The following is a 25,978-nucleotide window of genomic DNA, read 5'->3' on the forward strand; positions in this document are numbered from 1 at the left end:
AAGAGAAAATAAATCTTCTTTCCTGCTACACAGCTAAGAAGCCTAGAAAAAAAGAGTCATTAATCTTGCCATTGTATCTTTTTTAAGGAAAGGAGGTTCCTTTCAACTCAACATTGTAAATTGCAAAGAAATTTGACATTCATTTTATTCCAGATGATACTGAAGGGCAAAAAGAAATCCCTTTATGTGTAACTCCACTTTTCATTTCTTCTCACTTGCTTCTCCAGGAAATTTTTGAACCTATTAAAGTGACACTTGCCAAGATAGAAGGCAGAACAGAGCCTCTAAGAAAACAAAGGCACTGTTCTGCTCAAAAAGAAGAACAGTAATCACTGACTTTAATGATTTAGTAGCCAAAAGGATTTAGACTCCAACTGGTCACAAATTTTTCAGAGAAGCTTTACAAATTAAAATTTACATCCAGTACCAATTCCTGTATCACAAACCACAGACATTTGCTTCCCAAAGTGTTACAGAAAAACTGGACATTACCCTAGAATTCTGATTTGGTCTGCTGCAAAAGAGAATTGAGGAAGGAAACAGAATGCTTGTTCAAGAGAAAAAAAATTTAAATGCTCATTAACTCAACTGGATCTAAATGGACAAAATGCCAAAGTACAAGCTAAAACATAGTTAACTGCCAATTATTCTTTTTATTTTCTGAGGACAAAGTAAAACTTAGATATTAATCAGCAAAGGGAAAAAATATAAAGTGTAATATATTGTTATATCTCTACTTCTAATGTCAATACCTGACGTTTTGAGTCGTAAAACCAGTCACCAGAGTCATAATAAGAGGTGACAGACACCTTATTCTACACCTGGTTTAAATAGGGGTTTACACAATCATCCTTTCAGAACATTAAGTGAAAGATGTTTTATATGAATATACACTGTTGTGCTAAATTCCTTAATGCAGTGTGCAGCACCTGAAATCCTCAGCTATAAAAGCTATGACGAACATGAAGACATACTCTTTGTGCCCAGATACTGACAGCAAGAGCAAAATATAATTTTTTATTTGTACACTTATGTCTTAGAAATATACACAAGTGCTTGCCTCAAGCAAAATTAGCAGCATTAGAGCTATGCAGATTCAGGTAACTTAACTGCACAGCCTTCTGCACAGGATCTGAAACCTGCATAAAGAAGCCAAGATACTGCATATTTAAATTCACTGAAGAATTAAAGTTCTCCCCTTTCTCTCCCTTTAAGCTTGAAGATTAAAGCCAGAGACAGTAAAAATAATCACAAGCAAAAAGCTGCTAAAGAATAAAACTTCACCTAGATATAAGGGGGAGAGTCCAAAGAAAATGCATACACAGTAGCACTGCCATATAAAACATGGAAATCACCATTGGATCAGTAGAAAAATAATTATTTATCTGTAACTAGAAGGGTTACTTAGAATAATAGACAGAATGGAACAGAATAAAACATTAGAAAAGTAGGAAGCACTACAATGTCTCTACTGACCTCTTAAGAAAAATTAGATTGAAGGGAGAAGCACTTCAATTTCTTGGCAGATTAGGAAGGATGTTATGGCTAGAGGCAAGGATAACATTTCTGTCGACTCAGAAGGGATAATATCCAGTTTTACAGAGGGAGCAAGTGAGAGGAAACGGTAATGTCTTAGCAGTAAATGTGGTTTTGGGTATTACAGCAGCAGTGAAGTTACTGTAGACTATAAATCATGATGATGAAACCTATGAAAACAAAAATTAATATTCTTTTGATGCTGTATGCAAAAGAAAGGGCAGAAGATAACGGACTACTTGCATTTTATGTAAGCTAGTGCAGTACTAACAGATGAACATCAACAATAGCTAACAAAAATGTCTCATACACAGGTCACTAACAACTAAATTTGTGATTAATTACCTCAGGGATGACATCATCCCATTTAAGAAATGTTTTTGTTTATGAACATCCATGAATAATTTTAAAATATTGGATTTTTTTTAAATGGAGATTAAGAAAATGAATTTATGAGCATTTCCAGCTATAAATTACAGGGGCAAATCTCTAAGACCAGAAAGGGCAAACGCCTTTTCTTTGCCTTCTGACTATGACCCATATCAAATGCAGCATCCGGAAAAGGAGTAAATCAAATGATGAATGATTTAAGCTCCAAAGTTTATGCATCATTCTAGCACTGCATTTTCTCAGTAGTTTCTTAGCCAAACAACAAATATTGTAGTTAGACTGTTTTATCTAGCTGACTCACCTGTCCCACCAGTCCAAATGCACGATCCAAACTCCTCTGGTCTGTGTATTTTCTTATTTTGTTATGTAGCCACCCCAACTCTGCAAGTCTACTTGTAGTATCTCGGAGAGATTTGGACAAGCTCACCTATAAAGTTAACAGAAACAAGTCTGCAATTAAGTCAAATCTGCCACACCAACACTGGTTTCATCATAAAGGTCCCTCTTTCTCATAAAAAAGCCAGTTTCAGAAACAATTCATTTAAATTCTACAGTACAGATACTGCAAAAGAGCAGGTAACCATGTAATTAGCATTATATTTATACACATGTGCCTTGAAAAGGCAGCAGCAACAAACTACTGGCAACTTTGAGACCTTCTCTTTTGGGAATCTTAATGTAACAATATTCATACACTCTTTTTACATACTAATCTAGTCTGATCCTGGTTTTCTTCTAGTATCTCACTCACCTTGCAAGCCTGCCTTAGTCCCAACACCCTATTTAGCTACCCACTACTATTTTCATCTGAACCAGCACATTTGTCCCTCTAAATTACCAACAGGTAAGACACTTCCAACTTGAGATTTTCTTCTTCCACATTTCACCATATTACTCAAGAACACGATCATCAAGAATTCAAAATTTCATTGAGTAAAAACCCCCAAACAATCTGATAACACAGATCTCAAGACAGAGACTGACTTCTTCCCACAGAACTGGGCCTATCCGACCTCTACAAACAATTTTAACTTTGACAGCCAGCTGGAACAGTTGAAACCAAAGCAAGGAATTGCTCCAAGAAGTTAAGCTGCCAAAGAACTAGAAATCAGTCCCCTTCATTAAACCTTTTAGTTAACAGTACAGGCATTCTCCAAGATAACAATTAGTGTCAGAGTGTGTTATCCACACCAGTGTGGGCTTGAAACAGGCTGCAGCATTTGGTTGTAAGACCACAGTTCAGTCCCTAGCCTTCTTGTTTACCCAAAAAGGTACAGCTTTAACTTCTTTAACAACTTCTGTAGGGTAAATTCCAGCCCAAACAAGCATAATTGGACACAGAAACCTTGCCCACAGCTAAAACCAAAGAGATGACATTAGAACTGTTTAAAATTCTGCAAGTAGAGAGTACTTGGCAAACAATGAGCACAGCACACATCCGCTGGAATTAAATGAGGAACAAGCAAAATTGGCTTGGTGTTATTACATTTGTATGTCTTAGATCAAGTCAGAAGCTGCTATCTTATACAGTGCTGAATGTCACAACCAGACCTAATATTAACACTAAGATTAGGAAACATTTCAGCAAGAATAGCACCTTAGAAAGTGTGTTTCTTTCTGGAAAAAAAAACCCAACAATCCAGACTGTGTACAATGAGATTGCCATCTGAGGGAGAACTACATGCTTTGACTACTATTTTGCCTAATGTGCAGTCAATACAGATAGAGGAGGTATCATCTTGGTCCTTCTTTCTTGTCAGAAGTTCCAGCTGTAGCTCTGGTGGGTCAGATAATCTCAGCTTCACCAGGTCCGGTAGCTCAGACCAAGTACAAGTAAGGAATAATGGAAGATGACTGACTTCACAAAAATAACTGAAGACAGTTCTCAGGCAAAGATTATTCAGCTGGCCTGTGGTCAGTAATTAAATTCCCTGAATTACAAGTTCCAAGTAAAACAGCTTCTGACCTCAAACCAGCCTACTGGATATGAAAGCTACACAGAAAACAAATGAAACCCATTGCCAATTTTGTAATCACTGACTAAGTTTTCTTCACATTCCTCTCAAAAATATATTATGCTACCCTTCTTTTTCCATATATAAACTTATATATTAATATAATTTACTCAGTGAAGGTGCTGAGGAATTACAAACTTTGCATCATCTACAGGTGGATATTTATTAAGAATATGTTAATTAATAAGATTTAACAAGATTTAAGTTTTTCCATTTATCCCTCCATTAAGCAGCTGTAAACGTCATTATAAAGTAATGGTGAACAACTACAACGTTTCACTTTTTGCTACTATCAGGAAGGAAAAAAGGAAATTAGCTCAGGTATCAACATTAAGACCTGTCTACCATGCTCTTGGCACATGACATGGCCCAAAAGTAATTTCCCCACCATTTAAAGACTATGTAATATTGTCATAGTAGAAAGTTTTTAATGTAAGTAAAAATTGCAAATGTTGTCTTTCCATCTGAACAAGAATATGAAAACCAATTAGCAGAAACTGAACTCTGAAGCTGTACTGTCTAAACACTGAATCTGAAGATGCTAAAGCAGCTAGCACCATTTTTTGTTCTTTGGTCAGCTGACCCAATCACACTCTTGGGGTTTTTCTGAATTGCAGATAGGCATAACATCTCACCACCTAAAAGCAAAGTCTCTCAGGCATCTCTTCTATTCTTTTGTCCCCCATTCAATGTCTTCATTCCAATTCACATCTAACCTTTCTTCAGTTCTACTACCAGTCCTTTCTTTTCTAGGTCATCTGCATCTGATCACTTATAACTGTAATCAGGCCCATAACATCAAATGGCTAGCATCCACTCCATATCTCAGGCTGTTAAATTTAATTTAATAATAATGCAATAAAATGCCTGCATCTGCTTTATGTTAATTCTTATACACTGGAGAGGAGAAATGTTGACAGAAGTCCTTAAAGTCACAGCTTACGAGTCCTTCTACTTGATTAAGGGTTGGGAGGTTATTCACATCTTGTGAAATGCTACATTTTCTGTCTGGCATCTAATCTACCTAATTGATTTTCAACTACTACTGTTGAAACTACTCTGTTGTATTAAAAAGAACCCCCCAAAAAAACAGCACAAAACAAAACAGTTGGTAGAGGGAATATAGACATGTAATAATATTTTAACATTTTTACATGTTTCTTACAGCTATTTTTCTTCTATATACTTCTCTGCTCACATAAGAAATACAAGTCACCATACAGTACCTTTCCCTCCACTTTATAGCAATTTTCAGAATTGCACATTTTGATGTTTTTGCCATCAATTCCCTGGAAGACATATAAAACATCTCTTACAAGATTTGCTTCCGTTATTTCAACAGAACCTAGAAAAGAAAAAAAAACCAAAAACAAAACAAGTATTTAGATTTGTTGAGACAATAAGTTTTGATTACAACTGTGAAGAGCTATTTAAATGCATAGCCAAAAAAACCCAAAACTATAAAAAACTATGCTGTGATTGTAACTGGTAAAGAAATATTTTAGGTCCTCTTAGTCTGACAGGAAAGTCCAAGATTGCCTTTAATTCCAAGACTGCTACCTGTGGTTCTGTCACAGCAGTCAGCTTGTATGGCACAGGGCATGTCCTATTTTAACTGACACATTGGCCAGTTCTTAAACTTGTTATCTCTTCTGATACACCAGTGCAAGTTCTGAGGCAAGCACCACAGTAACTTTATCTTTCTTTAAAAAAACAGTTGAAGTTGTTAAATAGACTTACAGAATAACCTCTTCTACATTCACCTAGAAAAAGAACAGTTAATCCAGAAGGAAGAACTGCTTGTTTCATAATGGCTTTCAATTACATATGCCACTGCTCAGTGAGAAAACTGATCAAATCAGACTGCATAACAGCAATGGAGCTAGAAAATATTTAAGTGTAAAGTTTGCTTCTGGTTCTTATATCTAGTCAGAGGTTAAATTGTGTTAGAGAGGTAAGGTATTTATAAATTTAAAGGAAACATAAGATTAAAAAAGGCATTGTGTAGGCCATTGAATCTATCCCCACCTTTTCTGGGCAAACTGTCACCACTTGCTTTTGTAAATTAATTTAGGATTTCATGAATTAAACAATTTTAACAACAACTAACCAGAAATTGAGATGCTACAACATACTTCTCCCAATTTAGACAGTACTCTTACTCTTGTCAGTTTGCCTCCCCAACAATCCACTTTCCCAGAAAAAAACCAAGAAAAATTAAATTCTACTCTTATTTCAGTATAAGTAGTCTTCACTTAAGATAACATTTAAAATTTAGTCTCCCCCCATAACAATAAGATGTGCATGACTGTAGGTTGTCCTTCTTAGGAACTTGTAGTGAAATGGTGAAAGATTCAAGTGCACATTTCTTTAAGTGATAAATAATACGACAAGTATTAACACCAGCCACACAATATGCCTTTTGATACTTGTGTGGATGTAACAGTAAGAAAACTTTAAAATAAAAGCAAGCAACTTTAGGAGAAAAAAATCAATTACAGGAATTTAATATTCATAGAAATGTATCATCTTGACAATAGACTACTATATTCTAAATGCAGTCCTACTTCTATTTCTACACCAGCAAATGACTACATTTAAGACAACTGTCAGTCCTTATACCCATCCCACACAGGAACCAAAGTCACAGCTGCTGGCTGACTCAACAGAAGAAGTATTGCTTTTTATAGCAATCAGTATAATAAATTAAGAGGCAGTCCTAGATTTTATGTTTTTCTATTTCTTTTTCCTATGCTTTTTCCCACTCCTTTTTCTACTTTACCTTTTTCTATTTTTGTATATATTAAATCTACCACATATATAAAACATATATTTGCATTATACATATACACACACACACATCTTGCATATAACAATCTTGTTAACTAGGTTCTAAATGCCAAATACTGCCCTCAGACACACCAGAACAACTCTGATCTACATGCCACAGCTTTGTACACTGCTACTCAAAGATGCAGAGGCTGGCAAACAGGCTATATTTTAGTTCCTTAATATCCACACTTACTTGTATGGAAGTTAAAAATAAACAAAAACAAAACACCACAAACAAAAGTTTGCATCTCTTATCCTCCTTTGTCAGAGAATAACAGTGCTATGGGATGACAATATCTGCCATGAGCTCACTTATTCAGAACTTACTTCCTTTTACACAGTAAGAGTCGCCACAGAGATCACCTGTTAAAGAATTACTCCTTAGTTGCACTTGTATAAATTCAGAATAGATCTAGACATCAGATTCAAGTTTACAGGCACTTAATCATGGACATAAATCAGCAATATTAGGAATTTAGGAAAAAATTCTTTATTGTGAGGGCTGATGAGGCACCGGAACATGTTGCCCAGAGAAGCTGTAGTATTTGTAAATACACATCCCTGGAAGTGTTCAAGGATAGGCTGCATAGCTCTCTGAGCAACCTGGTCTAGTGGAAGGTGTTCCAGCCCATAGCAGGAGAGTTGGAACAAGATGATCTTTAAGGTACCTTCCAACTCAAATCATTCTGTGATTTCATGAGTCTATATATTTTTTTATTTTATTGACAATATTTTATGTCACTTGTTCTAAATACAACCACTGTAAACAGTATGCTAATCTAAAAAATAAACAGGTTTAAGAGCTCTATACTCCAGTTCACATTTCCAAGTTGTGAAAGACACAGAACCACAAACAGATGAGTATTTCAACAAGTTATGTTTACTGAGCTCTCTTGCTGACTCTAAAAACAGTAGCATCTTCTGATCATCAAAAGAATGATCATTGCTCACATGTCACAATCACTTAGCTATGACAAACACTGGAATGAAATCGGTCTTTTAAGGGGACCAGATCACAATTCAACTAACCAGTGCAAAAAATATTTAACAGCCAGCCAAAGAGACTGTGGCCAAATACACTAGTCTTGCATATTTGCTTCTATCCTTCTATTAAGCACATTCTAGAAAAAGACTCTTCAAAAAATCAACATGCTATGATTCCAAAATAATTTAAAAGATAATGGAGGATATAACAACCATAAAAAACATTATCGTCAACAAATACATCTTTGCTCACCACTTGTATCCCCTTCTCGCCTAGACCTTGGCACACCACGAGAGACAGCATTTGAAAAGCCTTTTGAGGTAGTGCTTTGTAAGGAAGGCTGGCTTGCAGTTAAAGTCCATGCAAGACGTGAACCTAGCTGCTGACGGAGGCAATCTCCAACACCTGGAGCTTGATAGGATTGTCTAAAAGGATAAAAGGAAGAAACACCTTTAAAAACTTTCATTCTATACCCATTACATGGTGTGGAGTGATGCAAATTTTGAAAGGTGCCCCAAGTTTTTTGTAGATGTTTTGTAGAAGGGAGGGGGGTAGTGGTGGTTTAATAGAGGAACCTTAAAAAAGGGTAGAGAACACAAAAGCAATTTATTTTTTTCCTGCAAGCCTACACTTGCAAAAAAGCCCCCAACCTGTAGAAAAGGGAAGTGTAAGTTTGACATACATGATTTCATAGCAAAGGTTAACTTTGATGAAACGTGCAACTATACTGAAATAGGTTAAAAGTGAAGGTACTATAAAAATTAGAAACATAATTATAATATAAAAACCTAAACATTTAAGTATTGTTATTAGCTGAAGTGTAACGACACACGTCAAATAACTACAGGAAAATAGAGAAAGAGAAGGAAGTTCACTTTCCAGCTACTCTACTCTTTCAGATAGTTTGTATCAAGTGCCTGAAGATGTAACCAAAGAGGGACTATCCAGGCAAGTTCCAATTTCACTTCCTTTCAAGCTTGTCAATTCTTTTCACAAAGAAAGTCTTAGCCATGAGAAAAATGTCACATTGGCCAAGCTCCAGTTATCCGGGACCTCCCTCGTTAACCAGGAGTGATTAAACGATGGACAGCATCTTGAAGAGCTCTTCCACCAACTCCCTCATCACTCTAGGACAGATCCCATCCAGCCCCACACACTTGTGAGCATCTAAGTGGGTCAGCAGGTCAGTAACTTCTCCCTCCTAGATTACAGTGGGTCCATTTTGCTCCCTGTCCACATCTACCAGCTCAGGAGGCCACCTATCCTGAGAACAACTGGTCTCAGTGCTGAAGACTGAGCTCTGCTGTGTTTAGCATTAGTAAGGCCTGAGAACACAACACTGAATTTTGGCTGTTCAGAAGAATGTAAGTCTAGAAAAAAGAAAAACAGGTACAAAGAGAAGTTCAGGAGGAATGAAGCTCACAAAAAGCTTTAATTTGAGTAGTTCAGCTCACAGACTACAGGACTAAAGAGCACAGTGAAATTGCAGTAAATGGAACAGTATGAGCAGGTCAGCACAAAGAATATGCCAGAAAGAGGGTAGGTTCTGCTGATATTTTTAACCAAGCAGATAGAAGAAATTACCTCACTGACATACCTTTCTATATTGTATCAGGATTATACAATGACTGAGGCTAGAAGCGACCTCTGGAGACCACCTCCTACAAGCCTTCTGATCAAAGCAGATCAGCTAGAGAAGGTTAGCTGGTACATTGCTCAAGTCATATTTTTAATATTTTCAAGCATGGAGACTACACAACCTCTCTGGGCAACCCATTTCAGTGTTTCACAATATCCCCCCACTCAAACACACATCTCCATCTTAATACTAAAAGGGTTTTTTTTTCCCCCTTTTGATTAACTGTGATTCACAACTCACATATTTTGCCAGTTACCACTAGTTCTTTCCCTGACCCAAAACAATCTAGCTCAGTCTTCTTATGCCCCTTGTCATACCATTACATAGGCAAGATCCCAAGACTTTTCTTCTCCAGGCTGAACAACTCCAGGTCTCACTCAGCTTCCCCTCACGTGTCAGATGCTTCAACCCCTTAATGGTTTTGGGATTCCTTCTCCAGACTCCTCCTTCCAGCCTGCCTAGATCTTTTCTTTGTACTATAACTGCTTCAGATGTGTCCTCATCAGTACTGAGTAGTGAGGAAGCTTTATTTGCCTCACCCTCCTGGTGATGTCCTTCATAACACAACCCAGGAGGCTCTTAGCCTTCTTCACCAGACATTCCACACTCATGTTCAGCTTGGTGTCTACCAGGAATCCCAGGACATTTTCTGCAAAGCTGCTTTGCAATCAGTCAGCCTGCAGTATGTACTGGTGCATGGATTTATTCCTTCCCAGGTACAGGACTTTGAACTTCAGCAGGCTCCTGTAAGCCTGCTTCTGGAGCCCACTGAGCCCCCTCTGAGAAGCAGGTTAATGACCTCCTTTAACAACCACTCCTCCCAGCTTTGTATCATCTGCAAAGTTGCCAAAGATTCACTCTGCCATCAGGTGGGATGAAGGATGCAGCTTCTGGTAAAACCATTAGGAACTGGGTTCCAACTGGACTTTGTGCAACTCATTATAATCCTTTTGAGTCTAGCACGTTCAGTTTACCTCACCTAGTCCATATTTTATTAAGTCTGTTAATAAGGCTGTCACAGGTAGATTTAAAAGTCTTAGTAAGGTTGAAATAAGCAACAATTACTGCTTTTCCCTTGTTCATCAAGTCAGTCATCTCATCATAGAAGGCTGTAAGATTGGTCAAGCATGCCTTTCTGAACTCTGTTCTGACTATCCTAGTCCCCCTCTTCTTGTCCATCACATGTCTGGGCATGCTTTCCAGAGCAACAAAGACTTTCCCAAGGGTCTCAGTGTCCTGAGCTGATTTCACCAGCACCGGCCCTGCTTTCATATTTTGAAAACTTTTTTATATCTGAGTTTTGTCACAAACAACTTGTTTCTCTATGCAGGCCTCCTGCCACTTTTAATTCTTCCTTGCCCATTTCTTTCTTAAGCTTGCAGGAGGTGATCCTTGAATATCAACCAGCATTCTAGTCCAGCATTGAACCAGATGATCATTGTAGCTCTCTTCAAACAGAATTATCCTATTCTGTTCTTTGCTTAATCCCTCTTTCCTCCAGGGCAGCCTTTCAGGAGATCTTTCCAAGAAGATCCCAGAAGAGCCCCAAGTCTCCTACCCTGAAGTCCAGGGATGAAATACTGATTTTTACCATGCTTCCACTTCCAGAATCCTGAACTACAACATCTTATCACTACTGCAGTACTTGTATTTGTAAAGCCTATTAATAACAATAAAATCCAGTTCTGTCAGTACTAATTCCGTAATACGAATATAATAACTCATGTCAAATAAACTCTACTAAAAAAGATATGTCTTCAACTCAAAAAAAAAAAAAAAAAAAGCTTTGGTCCTTTCTGAAAATGCATCTTGTGATTTCGTGTTTGTTTCACAACTCTTGGGGGTGGGAAGGAAAATCAGGAGACAAGAAAATAGTGATTAAAAATGGACACATTTAGACAGCCATTTATGGCTTCATATGGTCATATGCCAGCACCTGATATTCTGAACTGTCCAGCTCAGGAACTCTGTTTCTCTGCACCTAAAGTGGAATTCCCAATGGCATACAAAAGCAGAAGGTGGAGGAAAGAAAAGGCAAGTCTTCTCCAAACCCATCTGTAAGGTGAAATTTACCCTGGAATGAGTGACTGTGGAGTTGGAGTTGGCCCATTTAGGGCATACAGGCTGATGCTGCTGATCCCACTGCTCCCCATGCTGCAGGAACTCTGGGCAGACTGAGCACTGCGGTCTTGGTAATTCAATGGAAGGGTCTGAGGCCTGGCATAGTAATAAGGGGTTGAGTGAGCATCCCGTGGCAATGCTTGAGCAAAAAGCGTGGCATAACTTGACACCTGAAAAGAAAAGCATTTGAAAAGGGAGAAATAATAAAAAAAAGTGGAAATTGCTTTAAGCCACATCTTCAGTTAATAGGAGTGTAATATCAACACAAGAAATATCTGAAGACCGTGTTTATGCAAAGAAAAATTTGCTGATGCAATTATCATGACAAAAAAGTGCCTTACAGTGAGCAGCAGTATTTTAGCAATACAATTTCTTTTTGCCTGCAAATCATCATTAGCAATAGCTGCAAAAAGCACTTCGGTGTCAGCAGTGCTGCAACTGCATTTTGCTTTCCCTACTCCATTTAAAATTCACTATCACATGAGCAGACATCACACCACCAAGCAGACTCACCACTTCAGTTGCATGTGTTGGACAACTCATATTTTTACATTTATGTAGTATAAGAAAACTACACCAAATATTACAGATACTTAACAAGTGTTTTCTTCCTTTCAGCCTCACACACAGATATCATGAAAATAACCTTAAGGTATTGGTTAAGTCTGGATAAGGATTCTTGAAGACATTTAAAATAAGCAACACATATTTACTATTTCTCAGAAGCAACAAAAACCTCCTCACCTACCTTGTTAGACTGTTTACGTGGATCTTCACTAAGGCTAAGCAGGAGGTAGAGTATTGACCATTTGTTTTTCAAAATGCCCTTCAAAGAAAGATGAAGACAAACAAGTTCAACTCTCGATAAGAACAAAATTCTTCTTAATTATCTGACTTCATGATACATATGCATATAAATAAACTTTCCAGGTAAATAAGACTAACTCAGAACCACATTCTTGAATAAACTGGGAATGTGCCGTGCAGCCTCTGTATTGCTGATTTTATGATTTTTTGCCATTGTGTTCAAATCATGAATTCTCACCTGCTCTGAGATCAGCAAGCAGGCTCAGTTTAAAATTCATAGCTACTAAGAATGAGGTTTATACAGAGTTGAACTGTTACAAGCATTCCCACACACTCTCACCACTTAAAACATCTCAGATGCAGCCATTAATTTAACCTAAATGAGAAAAAGGAAAACTCTTTGTGAAGTTTTAAGCAAGGAACTGTCTTTTCTCCTTTTTCCCCTCCACTCTCCTTTACAGGGAGCCCTCAAAAGTGAGGGGTTTGATTTCTGTTACTTTAAATGCCATTTAACAGAGCTACCAAAATTTGAATAACTTAAAATAGAGACACTGTTAATATGAAACTTGAGGAATATACAATATAGTCTTTAGCAAACAGACACACACAGACTTTTAGAATAAGATGTCTGCAGTTTTAGATCTCAGCAGAAAGCTGTCAAACATCAGCTAAAGCCCAAGCTACAGAGTACTTTAAAATGAAAGCAAGTACTAAAATGATTTATTTTAAATATGCATGTTCCTAGATATGCTACTCCATAGTTTTGTGACACTAACACTTGCACCTGAATTTACCAGGGGCATAGAACCTTACGATGGACATTAAGCTGAGTCAAAGAAACTTATACAAATTCCCTGACAATACTGATCAGCCTGTGATCTGCAATACTGAGCAATGTTGAATATAAAGCAAACTTGAGTCCTATCAAGATTCAACACAGACTCCATCCCTGATGAAGCCACATGATTTACCAAAGCTCTACATTTTTATATAGGAGACATTCTATATTATGTAGAGCACAATTGTATTAGCTTCTGCTTTGATCTCAAGAACAAGCAAAAAGAGGTACTGCATCTGCTGCAAGTAACTAAGACAGCAACTGATAAACAAATGGTGAAGAAGGAGCAGCAACTGCTTCTTCTACTGGCCAGGAGAGAATAAATTCAAGTGCTCCAAGAAGCGTGGTTTGCTCAATTGGCAGGCTGCCATAAAAATAAGTAATGACCCCCTTTCCTGTTTGGAGTAATAGATGAAACAAAGTTAAAACAGATTCACACAGCTTTTTTTTCCCCTCCCAACCACTTTCAAGAGAAACCTTGGAAGAGCCTCATTGATTCAGAAAACATATATGCTTTTAAGCCCTTCCCTATGCTCATAGGAAAAATAAATGATTGTACACCATTAGTAATATACCTAACAGCAGACTGAATAATAATTGGCTGTGTGAATTTTAAAGAAGTCATTATACTATTTCACATACACAAGGTGCTAGCAGAGGAATAAAAAAAGTTAGAAGAACCTTAAACGTTTGAGGAGGCAGTAAAATACCAGGAAATAGCTTGCATTACATTCAGAAAAATAAGCAAATATAATACAGGCAAGGCATTTTGTTCCAAAGATTAGTCATCATTCTCTGCCTCACTTTGCTTGCCAAATGGCAATGCAGTACATAAGCACAGACAAGTTACACAAAGTCTGTATTAAAAGCTGTCTGCAAATCAGTGCAATTAATACACAAACCCACAGGATACCAAGGACAACTTACTCAGTAACGAGCACCAAACACTAACAAAGTAAAGGGTAATTCAAGGATGGAAGAGGGGAGGAGGAAAACCAAGTTCTAACTAGTCATACTCCCCACAGAATACCTTTTTTGTACTTTTAATGTTAGCATTATAATGTTAAACTCAGGTTTTCCACACACTAACACCTTTTGTCAGAATATTTGCATGCAGTGTTCTTTGATTAACACTGGTGTTAGAACCATCCAAATCAGCAAACCCTTAACCTTCAACATTAAAAGACCTGGAGCACTTAAAAATTCAGATGCATGAGAATATTAGATTAGTAAAATCAATACACTGCAAGGCATTTCTGTAAAATAAATGAGAAAATTCATCAGTTATATATAAAAAGTGATCCCTTTATTTTTACAGAGTTCCTTTCTTCATATGAAGTATCTCTTCATAGAACTTGAATTAAATACTAAAAATATAGCTAGGGTTGAGAGGCATCTCTAGAAGTTGTCTGGTCCAAACCCCCTGTTTAAAGCCAGGTCATCTACAGCAGGTTGCCCATGACTGCGTCCAATCAGGTTTTGACTTGTCTCTAAGGGTGAAGACTCTACAACTTTCCTAGGCAAGCTGTTCGAAAATTTAACCATCCTCCCAGAAAAAATATTGTTCATGACCTGAGCACTCTCCAAAACAACTCTAACATCAGAAGGATGCTTATGAGTGCTTTCAGTTTCTTTACTCTTTACACATTTATTAAACTACCTGTGAACCGAGTTTTCTGTAGAGTTCTGAAAACAAAGCAGCATCTGCTTCCCTTCTTTGTCGCACAACTATTGAAAAAAAAAAAAAGTAGATTAAAAATTTGAAAGAAGTGTAACATTCACATCTTAACATATACTTGTGGTAAATTATAAAATGCAACCAAGAAAGCTTCATGATGCAGGACTGTTTCATTGTATTTACTTAAACACTGTTTTCATCTTATCTGCATTCCAGCCCTGAGAATTCTTGCAATGCAAGTGATTCAATGTAAGTACCTGCTTTTCTTAACTCTATCAAAATATACATTTTTTGTCCTGGTAAAGTCTAGTCTTGCCATTCAGTAGATTTAGGAACCTAAGGGACTGAAGACACAACTGAAAGCAGATAATCATTAAAGGATGTTATAAAAACTACATGTAATTGCTCAAAGACTAGAGTGTAATTATTTCTATTTTAGGCAATAAGATAAAGGAAAAAAGTAGTAATGCCATTTGCTGCAAGTCAGGCAGAATTCCAGGGTCACGCAACTTTCATGTATTACAAAAACAATAGTCTCAAATCAATGCCAGTTACAGAAGTCCCTTCTCAGAAGAGACACTGCTTCCAACTAAGATTTCTTAAAAAGCTATGTTGCATCAGAAAGAGCCATGTTAAAAGAAAACCAAGGCAATAAAGATATCTGAAGAAACTTCAATGTTAAGAAAAATAGCTATTAAGTATTAGAAATGTTAATTAGCATCAAGGGTCACTGGGAAGTACACTTTGCCAAGTAAGTCATTACTTGTGTAGTATCTCCAAAATAAATGTAGAGTTGGAAGGACATATATCCAGCTGAAGTTGGGGAGGAAGATGAGGGAGACAGTGCTGTGCTGTCTACAAAGTAGCCAAAGCATGGCAGAAAGTATATATTGTAGAGTTCAGTGTTTTGGAGTTGTAGCTGGAGGAATTCTAATGGGCTTATTTGTCTATCAGCAAGTCACGGAAGCTCTGCATTAGCAAAAAATAGACATGGACCTTAAACCAGTTATAACCACTGACGTCAGTTATCCTAATTCAATCTCTGAATATTCAAAGCTCAAATATGAAGCTTTAATATCATTAGCACAATTCAAATAATTGTTTCTGGACATGCTACTGTATAGCAGAATTTGCTGAAAGCAGTATTTGGCTTTTCAAGAAGAATTCATCACATCCCCTTTGGATACATACAGTGCAACACTTAGAGCAGCAGAGAGCACAATGGAATGGAAATGCAACATCCCTTACAAAGTCATGGTCTGTGATTTTGTTTTTAAGAAGGTGGTTGCAGAAAACTTGTAGAGAAACTGAAGGCAAGTCAGGTAAGTCACAAACCATTCCATCAATTCCCAGGATACTCATTCAGCAAGCTTCACACAGGTGCTCATGAAGTTAATTGTGGCTATGTGCAATATTCCTGAAGTGCAGATCTCAAAAATATCAGTCTTTTCTAAGAAGAACTATGAATTCATAATTTCCAAGTACTATTAAGGTGAATGGAGTACAGTATTAATTGCTCTTTGCCTTCATAGTGGCTAGATACAAAGTAGCAAAGAAAGTTTAAGCTGAGTATTCAGAAAAATCTGAGCTGTGAATACAAATAGCCACTCAGGAATATTTACTAGGAAATTAATGGCATTTACATCGTGAGATTTTCAGGAATAAAGCAATAATAATAGATTAGAAAACTATCTGTGGGGCAGAGTTTTCCCCTTTTCAGAGAAATAACCTGATTAATTTCAAAAAGAATTTTGTATTTCTAAGAAAGGAACAAGATGCACTTACGTTCTTTCTTGATTTTCTCCGCTACAAGAAATTCATCACGCTCAACTGTGGGAGCAAAATTGCTTCCAATAACTCTCACTGCATACTGAAACTGTTGGGCTGCATCAGCTGAAAGTAAAAGAAAACTCTGTCAGTTAAGTAGAATGTTACAGTTCTATTAAAACTAATAAAAAAAAAAGGCATGAGATTACATTGCTATGTCTGAAAGCAGCAAAAATGTACCTGACTTAGATCTGATAATGTGCTGCAATTCTTAAGCACACTTCTAACCAGAGGGCAGTAAAGTCCAGTTTATCCAGTTTGGCATAGTATTAATATGATATTTCAAACACACTCCACAAATAACTGCATCAACATTTGTGAATAAGCCCTTCCTATTCTGAGCTGAAAGAGACACTTTGGTCTACCCAGTTACTAGAGAGCATTTGCACACTTAACTGCCTCTGCCCCTCCCCTCTGCATGGCCAGAAAAGCTGTGGGACTTGCCACAGTCGGCTCACACACCACAGCAATACACTCATGTTCACTACCTACCCGTGAATCTTCACTCAGATACCCACAACAGTGGTTTTACCAGTTTGCATCTTGGTTTTAGATTTGGTTTTGTTGAAAACAGTTTGAATGGTTTCACCCTTTGGTTCAAAGCCAGCTCAGAGATATCAGCATCACATCCCAATGCATAATGTGTACACTAACACAGAGGTCACAAATCAGTGACCTCCTTCCACTGCTTCTTCCTAATGCAGTAATTCTGTTTTTAATCATGTTCTTGAACAGCACTGTTTTAGTGCACGTATCTTGCTTTCCAGGAAAACTAACAGTCTGGTAACACCATGATAGGGCCAGGTTAGTATTAATGCTTCTACAGCACAGTCATATTCCCATTTATTGATGTGAAAATCAAACAATAAACCTACAGACACGTCAAGTGCCCTTATAAAAGGTCAGACACATTTTTATTCCTTATTTAGAAACAACTGTTATAACACAAGTAAAAAGGTACATAAGAAAATATCCAAATGTGCTTGCCACATATTTGAATCTTTTTACTTTGGGAAAGAAACCCATCTAAGTAATTCGGCATGTTGTCTGTATATAACAATTATGTGTGCAAATGCATCACATCCTTGTCTGTTTTATTTAGCCAGTTGAGCAGTCAGCTCTCAGGGAAAACTGCCGAGTAATGCAGCAAAGGATGCTGGTCAGGACAAATATGTACAAAAGGAACAGAAAAATGAAATAAGGTAAAGGACCACTAGAGGAAGACACATTCTAAGTGTTTATCGTATCTTAAATTAACTAATATTTGCAATTGGAAAAAAATTGCCTTGGAGATACTAGGAGTCAAATATTGATTAAATGCATTAAAATCCTCAAAAATGTATGGAAAGAAGTTTGAAATTTGAAAATCACAACGTGCTAGATTGTGTTTGAATGCTCTACATTCTTCTTGAATGTTCATTTTATACTGTCTTGTACTATAAATGTCATCCACTGGTCCAACTCCACCAGAATACAACTGTAGAACAGCAAGCATTAACCAATTCACACAAAGAAATACCTCACACAATCAGGAAAACAAATATTGCTCAGAAAAAATCATTAACATTGAACAGTATTTGACAATACTGGCCTACAGAAGGGGCAAAAGTATTGCTCTATTGTCAGAGAAGAAAATGCCACTATTACTATAAGGTAATAAATCTCTATGACAAATGACTCCTCTACTGTTAGACTAAGCAACCTTTCAATTGAAATAAGGTTTTAAAATACAAATATAAACATTTAATAGTCCAGCTACCTATGAACTAGGTGTGAAGAGCTCAGTATGAGGAAGCATTTCTGTGTAATTCTTAAGTTTAATGCATGTCATAACAGAACTCAAGATTTCAAAAAGTATTTTGCATGGTCAATTAAATTAAAGTCAAATACTGGCACGAAGCTATCCCAAACAGCACGTGTTCCATTAATTCCTCAACTGTGTACTTGGCAGAAGATAGGGCAAACTTTTCCTGTAATGGGGAAGTTTTTTAAGGAAGATCTATTCCCTCCTGTAACAACCTTCTATTTCAACACCAACCACAGTAAAACTAAATCACTGTTAAAGCACTGAAACTTAGTATAGCCTTTGCCATACTGCCCTAACAAGGCATCTGAGAAAGATCTCTAGTTGAAAGACTACAATTCCATCCAACAAATCCTGCTTTTTAAACCTAGTGAAAACATGGAAAAAGTTATCTGCTCTTTATACATAGCTTATTTGCACCAGCAATTCAACAGCTCTGTAGCAAGTCTGGTTTTCTATTTTATTTAATTCAGATTTTCATTATTTACTCATATTAAGTCCAGCTTCTCTTTTACAAAAAAAATTCCCTGCTGTGGCTGTTTCTTCAGCAGATTATTTCTCATGAATTCATAAAATAACTTCAGTACCTAAAGTGATTAAACATAACTAAATACAGATATGTGTCAGTACAATAAAATTTCACACAGCTTTTAACTACCATCTAATTGCTTCCCTCCTCAAAGAATCATCATTATGACAGCAGACATACTTAAAATATATAGCCATCTATCTATTTGAACATCCTTCATCAGAAAATGATTCCAGCATGACTCTATTACATAACAGCAAGCTCAATATATCTGATGCAGCTGTCTGAAGCCAAAGGGGGAAAACAACAGTGATCATGGCTTGATTTCCAGAGGTCCGATCAGAGCAGAGAATGCAGACAGAGACAGCCACTTCTCAGACTGTAACCCTTAAGTTATACACACACAGTTAATGACACTCATAAGCAGCCACACAGATGAACAGAGAACTGGCACTTGTGGATCACAAGAATAAAAATGAAAATTTAAAAACTGTCTCCTTTGAACAAAGCAACCCATCAATCCTTCAAAGATCTATACTCCACACAGCCATTCAAACTTTCCTACACACAATACAGTATTAGAATTTAACTACTTCAAAAGCCAGATAACAGCACTTTAAAGCTGAAGAAAATACAAGCACATGAAAAAAATACACAGAAGCAATGCATAGAAAGACTCTGGTTGTAAAGAAAGCAAGGAAAAATAGGACTAAAGATAAAATTTAAAGGAAAAGTTAATGAGACAAAGATAATTAGCCAATTATTACTTGCAAGAAGGCAGTATTTCAGAGGATGTGCTGAAATTCAGCAAGACTTTTGCTATAAAGACTTTTGCTTCTGTCATTACCTATAATTTTAGGGAAGTGAACTGAAATTCACTTTATACTCTTACATATTTCTTTAAATAAGATTGGTTATTGGTCAATTAGGTTTCCAAAAGTGGGCAGCAGGAAGTCCTGAAAAACCTAAGTAGTAATTGAAACTGTTTTTCCAAATAATTCTGGAAAATTGTTTCCTGAAAATAAGACATTTAGTTATTTAAATGTGTCTATAAACAATTTCTGAACTATAGGACCATGCTAAAGAAAGTTTAGATAAACCAGTTTCTTTCTTTCTTGAAAGACTTCAAAACCAGGAGGTTTGTGAAAGACAGCTAAGAACAAGAAGTTCTTTGTCAGGACAACTAAAATCACTGTCTGAAGGGAGGCATGCAACCCTGTATAACTGCTGGAGCATACAACCACAGGGGAGGAAAAGAAATTTATAGAAGTTACTGCACAGGCAAGCAAGCTCCCTGCAAGGTCAGGTGTAAGTATAAAAGTGAGTGGATAGCCTGGAAAAACACAGAAGATAATATAAAACCAGTGCAGTAATTCTTAGACACTATGAGAAATGTGGAAGAGAGAGGTCAGCAGCAGGGCAGAGACCCCAAACTAATCACAGTGGCTGACTGCAGACACACAGCACCACGCCAAGCTTTACACGCCTCTGTGAGGATGGGCTAGAGCACAGCAACAGAAAGCTTTCAAACACTAGTTTTAGTGAAAGAAAAGTTTAGGTAGATAATTTAAAAAAAGCCAAACAATCAACTAAACAGTTCTTCCACATAACTCAGTAGACCTTGTAATGAACTTCTCAGAGGCAGAGCTGTTTGCAAAAAAGCAAATCCCAGTAACTAGGCCTATGCAGCTGACTGGTTCTGGAAACAAAGCAAGCCCTCTACTTAGGGGATGATCCTAAAAGGGGAAAGAAAGAGAAGATGGCTCCACCACTGAGAGCCTGAAGTTACAGTCCATCAAACCACAAATTCACTTCAACATAAATCTTTAACTAGCAGAGAAGGTGTAAGCCTTCTAAGGCCATCACAGGCAAAAGCAAAAAAATTCCTTGATGAGGGTATATGGAAGACCTCAGGCCGGGGATTGCACAATGTAGACTTAGAAGGAGAGTAATCCCACCTTAGCCTTAAGTGAACAATTATCACACAGACATCATATAAACAGAACCCTTCATCTCATCCCCCAGCTGTAGCTTCCTCATAAACATATCAACACACTAGTGCTGAAAAGGAATAAAGGGAGAATAAAAATTCTCAAGTAGAAACTCAGGGAATGCACATGCAGGAGCAATCGTTAAATCATCGAACATCAATTCCTTTATTATTTACCAATTAAATTTCACTCAATTTCATCAGTACCTTGTAATTCACAGTCACAGCAGGTTAACTACACAAATGGTTTAAGATGGATGTTTTCAGCTTCTTGTTTTGAATTGTTAATAGAGATTTCTCTACTAAATTTAAAGATCTCTTAAGTGTCTAAGGTTTTTGCCCCTGAACTCTGTAGGAGTACCTGAACATCATAAATTACTTTCCAAAGACTATACTGATAACGCTTGTAAAGTTTGCTTCAAAAAAGAGGATGTGTATATACAAAGCAGCCTGACTTGACCATACACAAGGAGCAAAGAAGCTGCACACAGACCACTAACCACACACTAATACCTTACTTCAAACTCATCCTGTGCTGAAAGGAACAAGAATAACAAGCCTGAAAAACAGCGAGATGCTAAACAGCTTGTCCAGTGGGTTCCTTACCGCCTTCAGATACATGCATCTTCCTCAACACAGAGGATGCTAGTGCTAATAAAATTACTTCATTGTCTTTTATGTATTCCTTGGACATAGATATCAGGGGGTGGGGGGAAAAACACCACACACACCTTTCATGACTGAGACTTCCACAGAATTTTTGATTTATCAGTATGCATTTGCAGTCCATAGCTGAGCTAACATAAGCACTACAGTTGACTGCTTCAAGGGAAATCCTTTCTCAGAAGGGTGAGGTTTCAGTGCTAGCATCCCCCCTAACATAGGAATAAAGAGCAGGGTAAGAACAGGCTTCCCATCTGTCACATGCATTAAAACATGGGTGATAAATGTGGCAGACAACCTACTTTTTTTTCAGCTGTCACTTCAAAGAAGTCCTCAGATAATCCTGAAGTGCACAGACAAGCAGGCTACAGGTTGCACACATAAACTTACTGTGATTTTGGCCAAAATTTCCACTTTCATTAGTCAAACATAGAAAGGATTATAGTTACATTATCAGAATCCAAACACACATAAACAAGTTCAACATTTAAAAAAATAAAAATACCCGGTTCTCTTGCATGTTTTTGTACATAATGCATGTAAATAAAATTATTATTCCAGTCAGGAGATACGGAGAGGTATCAACACTATAATTTCAAAAAAAGCTAAATCCTAAGTTGCTAGAAGTGAGCCATCTCACCTCAATACTCATACTTCAGTTGATACTCAGAGGTTTCCATTTCTGTTCTCATGCTCTAACTTTTTAAAGTATCACAGACCTAGATAACACTAAGAAACAAGCTTAGATTGAGTTTAGATTATACTCCAAAACTAAGAAAAAAGAGTAATGAAGAAAACAGGACTAGACATTATAGACATAATGGCCTTGAAAAGACATCCACTAAAGCAATATAATCTATTTTCCAATTTTTTTTTAATTTGTTTTTGGAAATAGAACTAGTAACTAGCACAATAATTTGAGATTTTTGGTAGCAAATGTTTGAAATACTCTTAAACAAAAACATATATGAATTGTATCAGAAAAAAGTTTCCAAAGAATGTTAAAAGCAAGAAAGAGCTTTTAAAAAAGAGCTAGAAGAGCACGTTAGAATTGTAGTCTGATGTGAAGTATCCTTTAAAATACAGTTAAAACACTTGCTAAAAGAAACTTGTAGTTACGGAAGAACACAAGAGGCATTAAACCTTTAAGAAACTACTGCTGATTTGGTGGAGATAGGAGAAGAATAGAAACTTGCCACATGCTGATAAAATCTTACAACAGGAACTCCTGATACAGAAATATTATAGATTCTGGGAAAAAAAAAATGCTGTCTTGCAGAAGACTTAAAAATGCAATGGAGAAGGAAAAGATTTTGAAAAACAAAACACAGCAATCAACAGCTGTTGATCATAGAATTATTCAGGTTGAAAAAGACTTTTAATATCTTAGAGTTACACAGAGTGTTTTCTGTGAAGGAGTCCCTACTCAACAGTTCAGTGAAGACAAAGTTTCCAATCTCCTACCAACTTTACCAAGGTTCTCAGATGAATCACAGAATCACAAGATGGTTTGGGCTGGATGGGACCTTCAAAGACCATCTAGTCCACTTCCCCTGACATGGGCAGGGACATCTTTCATTTGATCAGGTTGCTCAAAGCCCCATTCAATCTGGCCTTGAACATTTCCAGGGATGGGATTCACAACTCTGGGCAACCTGTTTCAGTGCCTCACAACCCTGATTGTAAAAACTTTCTTCTCTGTGTCCAATCTAAACACACCCTATAAATGTTTAAAGCCATTACCCCTTGTTCTGTCACTTTAGGCCTTGGTAAAACATGTCTCTCTTATAAGCCCTCTCTAAGCACCGTAAGGCCACAATGAGATCTCTGAGCAAAGCCTTCTCCAGGCTCAACAACCCCAACTCTCTCAGATCTGCTTTGTAGGAGAGGTGCTCCATTCCTCTCACCATTTCCACGGCCCTCCTCTGGACCTGCTCTAATACATCGACATCCTTTCAGAACTGGGGGCCCCAGAGCTGAATACAGTACTGTAGATGGGGTCTCACAAAAGCAGAGCAGTGAGGGGAGAATCACTGTTCTCTACCTGCTGTCCATGCTTCTTTTTAAGGAGCTCAGAGTATGCTGACCTTCCAGGATGCACATTACTGCCTCATGTCCAATTTTTCATCCACTCCCCACATCCTTCCCTGCAGGACTGCCCTCAATCCACTCATTCCCCATTCTCAACAGATATTGGGGATTGCCTCAACCCAGGGGCAGAACCTTGAGGTTCACACAGGTGTGTTCCTCAAGCCTGTCAAGGTCTCTCTGCATGGCACTCCCTTCCCTCAGCACATCACCTGCACTGCTCAGCTTGGTGTCATGTGCAAACCTTCCAAAGGCACTCTCAAGCCCACTGTCTATGTTATTAATAAAGATACTGATCATCATCAATCCCAATACAGACCTCTGAGGGACACCACTTGCTACTGATCTTCATTCTGACATTGACACAGTGACTACAACTCTTTGGATGTGGCCATGCTGCCAGTTTCATTTCCTCATTCACCAAACAGTTCATCCATTAAACCCACAGCTCTCCAACTGAGAGACAAAGATGGGGTGTGAGACCATGACATGCTGTCTGCAACAGATGGGAACAAAGTCTGAGAAACAGACAACATATATATCTGCACCTTGTTACACACTTTCTAGATTCCTAAAATAGCAATAATTCACATGTAGGCCATGTTCAAGTCATGTTTTACAACAGGTAATACTCAAAAGTCTTAGTTACTGTCCTGGAAATATCTAAAGGGACTTGTCAGAAGAAAGGGGCATAGAAAGAGAAAAGAATAAGGGACTTGACAGACACTACTAATAAGGGAGAAAGTCATCTCTCATACAAGAAAAAAGATACAATAAAAGCATGAGTTTCTCTAGTGTGCCATGCTGACAAACAGAGCAACTTAAAAAGGAGACTCAGCAGATGCACGCCTTCCTTTCCACCCCTCCGACTGCTTACTAAAAACAGTCTTCGCCTTGACTGCAAGGGAGAAACTTATGCAAACAGACAAGAGATTCATTCCCCTGCTGGAGACTCACAGCAGCATCAAGACACCGAGGACCTGTAGCGGACCTGGCGCACGTCAATGGCTCCACTCGAGCAGGCACCGGCGGGAGGCGGAGGTTCCTCAACCCGTACACGGAGCCCCCTTTCGCCCAAACACCCCGGCACCGGTGCCCCGCTCCCCGAGGAGGAGAGCGCCTTCACGAGCCGGCCAAACGCTCCGGAGGAGCCGGAGAAGGAGGGCACGGAGCCGTCTCCAGCCGCCTCCCGCTGCAGGGCTCCGGCTCGCAGGGCCGCTGATGTGCCCGGCCCCTCAGCATTGCCCGGGGCTGTCACCCCCGGGCCGGGAGGCCGCCGACGCTCCCTGCCGAGGGGCCCGGCACCTCTCCAGCTCTGCCGGGGCAGCCCCCGCGGGCTCCGAGCGCTGCCGCCGGAGGAATGGCGGGGGGACGCCGTTACCTTCGCTCTTGCCCAGGATGCGGCAGCAGAGGCTCTGCAGCAGAACGTTGGGGGATTTTTGGTCCGGAGTCGCCATCGCCGCGCGGGAGGCAGGAGCTGGCGCGGGGGCCAGGAGCGGGCGGCAGAGCCGGAGCACGGCGGGGCGGCGGAGGGAAGGAGGGGGCCAGGACGCGCCGCCCGGTCGGCAGCGCAGGGACCCGGCGGCACCTCCCGCTCCCGCCTAGGGCGCCATTTTCACGGGACCCGCCGAAAGCCGCAGCCGCGGCCGCACACCCACAATGCCCCGCGCGGCGGTTCCGGGGCAGGCGCCGCCCCGCGAGCGCCGGGCTGCGGGCGGGAGCTGCCCCGGGCTCTGCCCCGGCCGCGCCCCGAAACGCCTCACAGCCAGCCCCGCGTCCCTGCAGCCCCGTTCCACCGCAGCGCGCGTTCACTGCAGCACACATCTTCTAACGAGTGCAGGGCCGGAGGCCTTCTCCGGCCATCGCGGGCAGGAGCGAAAAAGTCCTTGATGGTGGGCTAACAGAGGGCTTCAGACGCGGGGTTGCAGAATGTAGGCACGGATGCAGAGTAGCCTCTTACCAAAAGAGGTTCTTTAACACGCAGGCCAATACACACAGAGTCGAGGTATTTGATTTATTTACAGTTCTGCACTGAAAGGGGTGCTGGGTGGCAGATTCACAAAGCCCAACTATCAAAACCTTTTTTTACTATCATCCCAACTATCAAAACTTTTTACTATTTATACATTTTAGTAAACAAAGGAATTAGTGTTTATTTGCCACAAGATACGTAGTTCTCTTCTTAATTAGTATTCTATCTTCTATTAATGGTTCCATTGCTTCTCATCCTTATTAG

At 38.8% G+C, this 25,978-nt stretch overlaps 1 protein-coding gene across 1 annotated transcript in view; it reads right to left on the minus strand.

The window, feature by feature from the left end:
- The window catches only part of TUBGCP3 (tubulin gamma complex associated protein 3), a 45,920-nt gene extending 20,540 nt beyond the window's left edge, over window positions 1-25,380 (minus strand). The window contains exons 1-8 of the mRNA XM_053935817.1: window positions 25,124-25,380; window positions 16,627-16,734; window positions 14,824-14,891; window positions 12,267-12,344; window positions 11,471-11,688; window positions 8,011-8,183; window positions 5,168-5,286; window positions 2,228-2,353 (exon numbers count right to left, since the gene is read on the minus strand). Of these exons, the coding sequence (XP_053791792.1) occupies window positions 2,228-2,353; window positions 5,168-5,286; window positions 8,011-8,183; window positions 11,471-11,688; window positions 12,267-12,344; window positions 14,824-14,891; window positions 16,627-16,734; window positions 25,124-25,199 (966 nt within the window). The 5' untranslated portion in view covers window positions 25,200-25,380. The remainder of the gene's footprint in view (window positions 1-2,227; window positions 2,354-5,167; window positions 5,287-8,010; window positions 8,184-11,470; window positions 11,689-12,266; window positions 12,345-14,823; window positions 14,892-16,626; window positions 16,735-25,123) is intronic.
- Between the last annotated feature and the right edge of the window lie 598 nt (window positions 25,381-25,978).

Source organism: Vidua chalybeata, chromosome 2, assembly GCF_026979565.1.
Source record: "Vidua chalybeata isolate OUT-0048 chromosome 2, bVidCha1 merged haplotype, whole genome shotgun sequence".
NCBI classification, from domain to species: domain Eukaryota; kingdom Metazoa; phylum Chordata; class Aves; order Passeriformes; family Viduidae; genus Vidua; species Vidua chalybeata.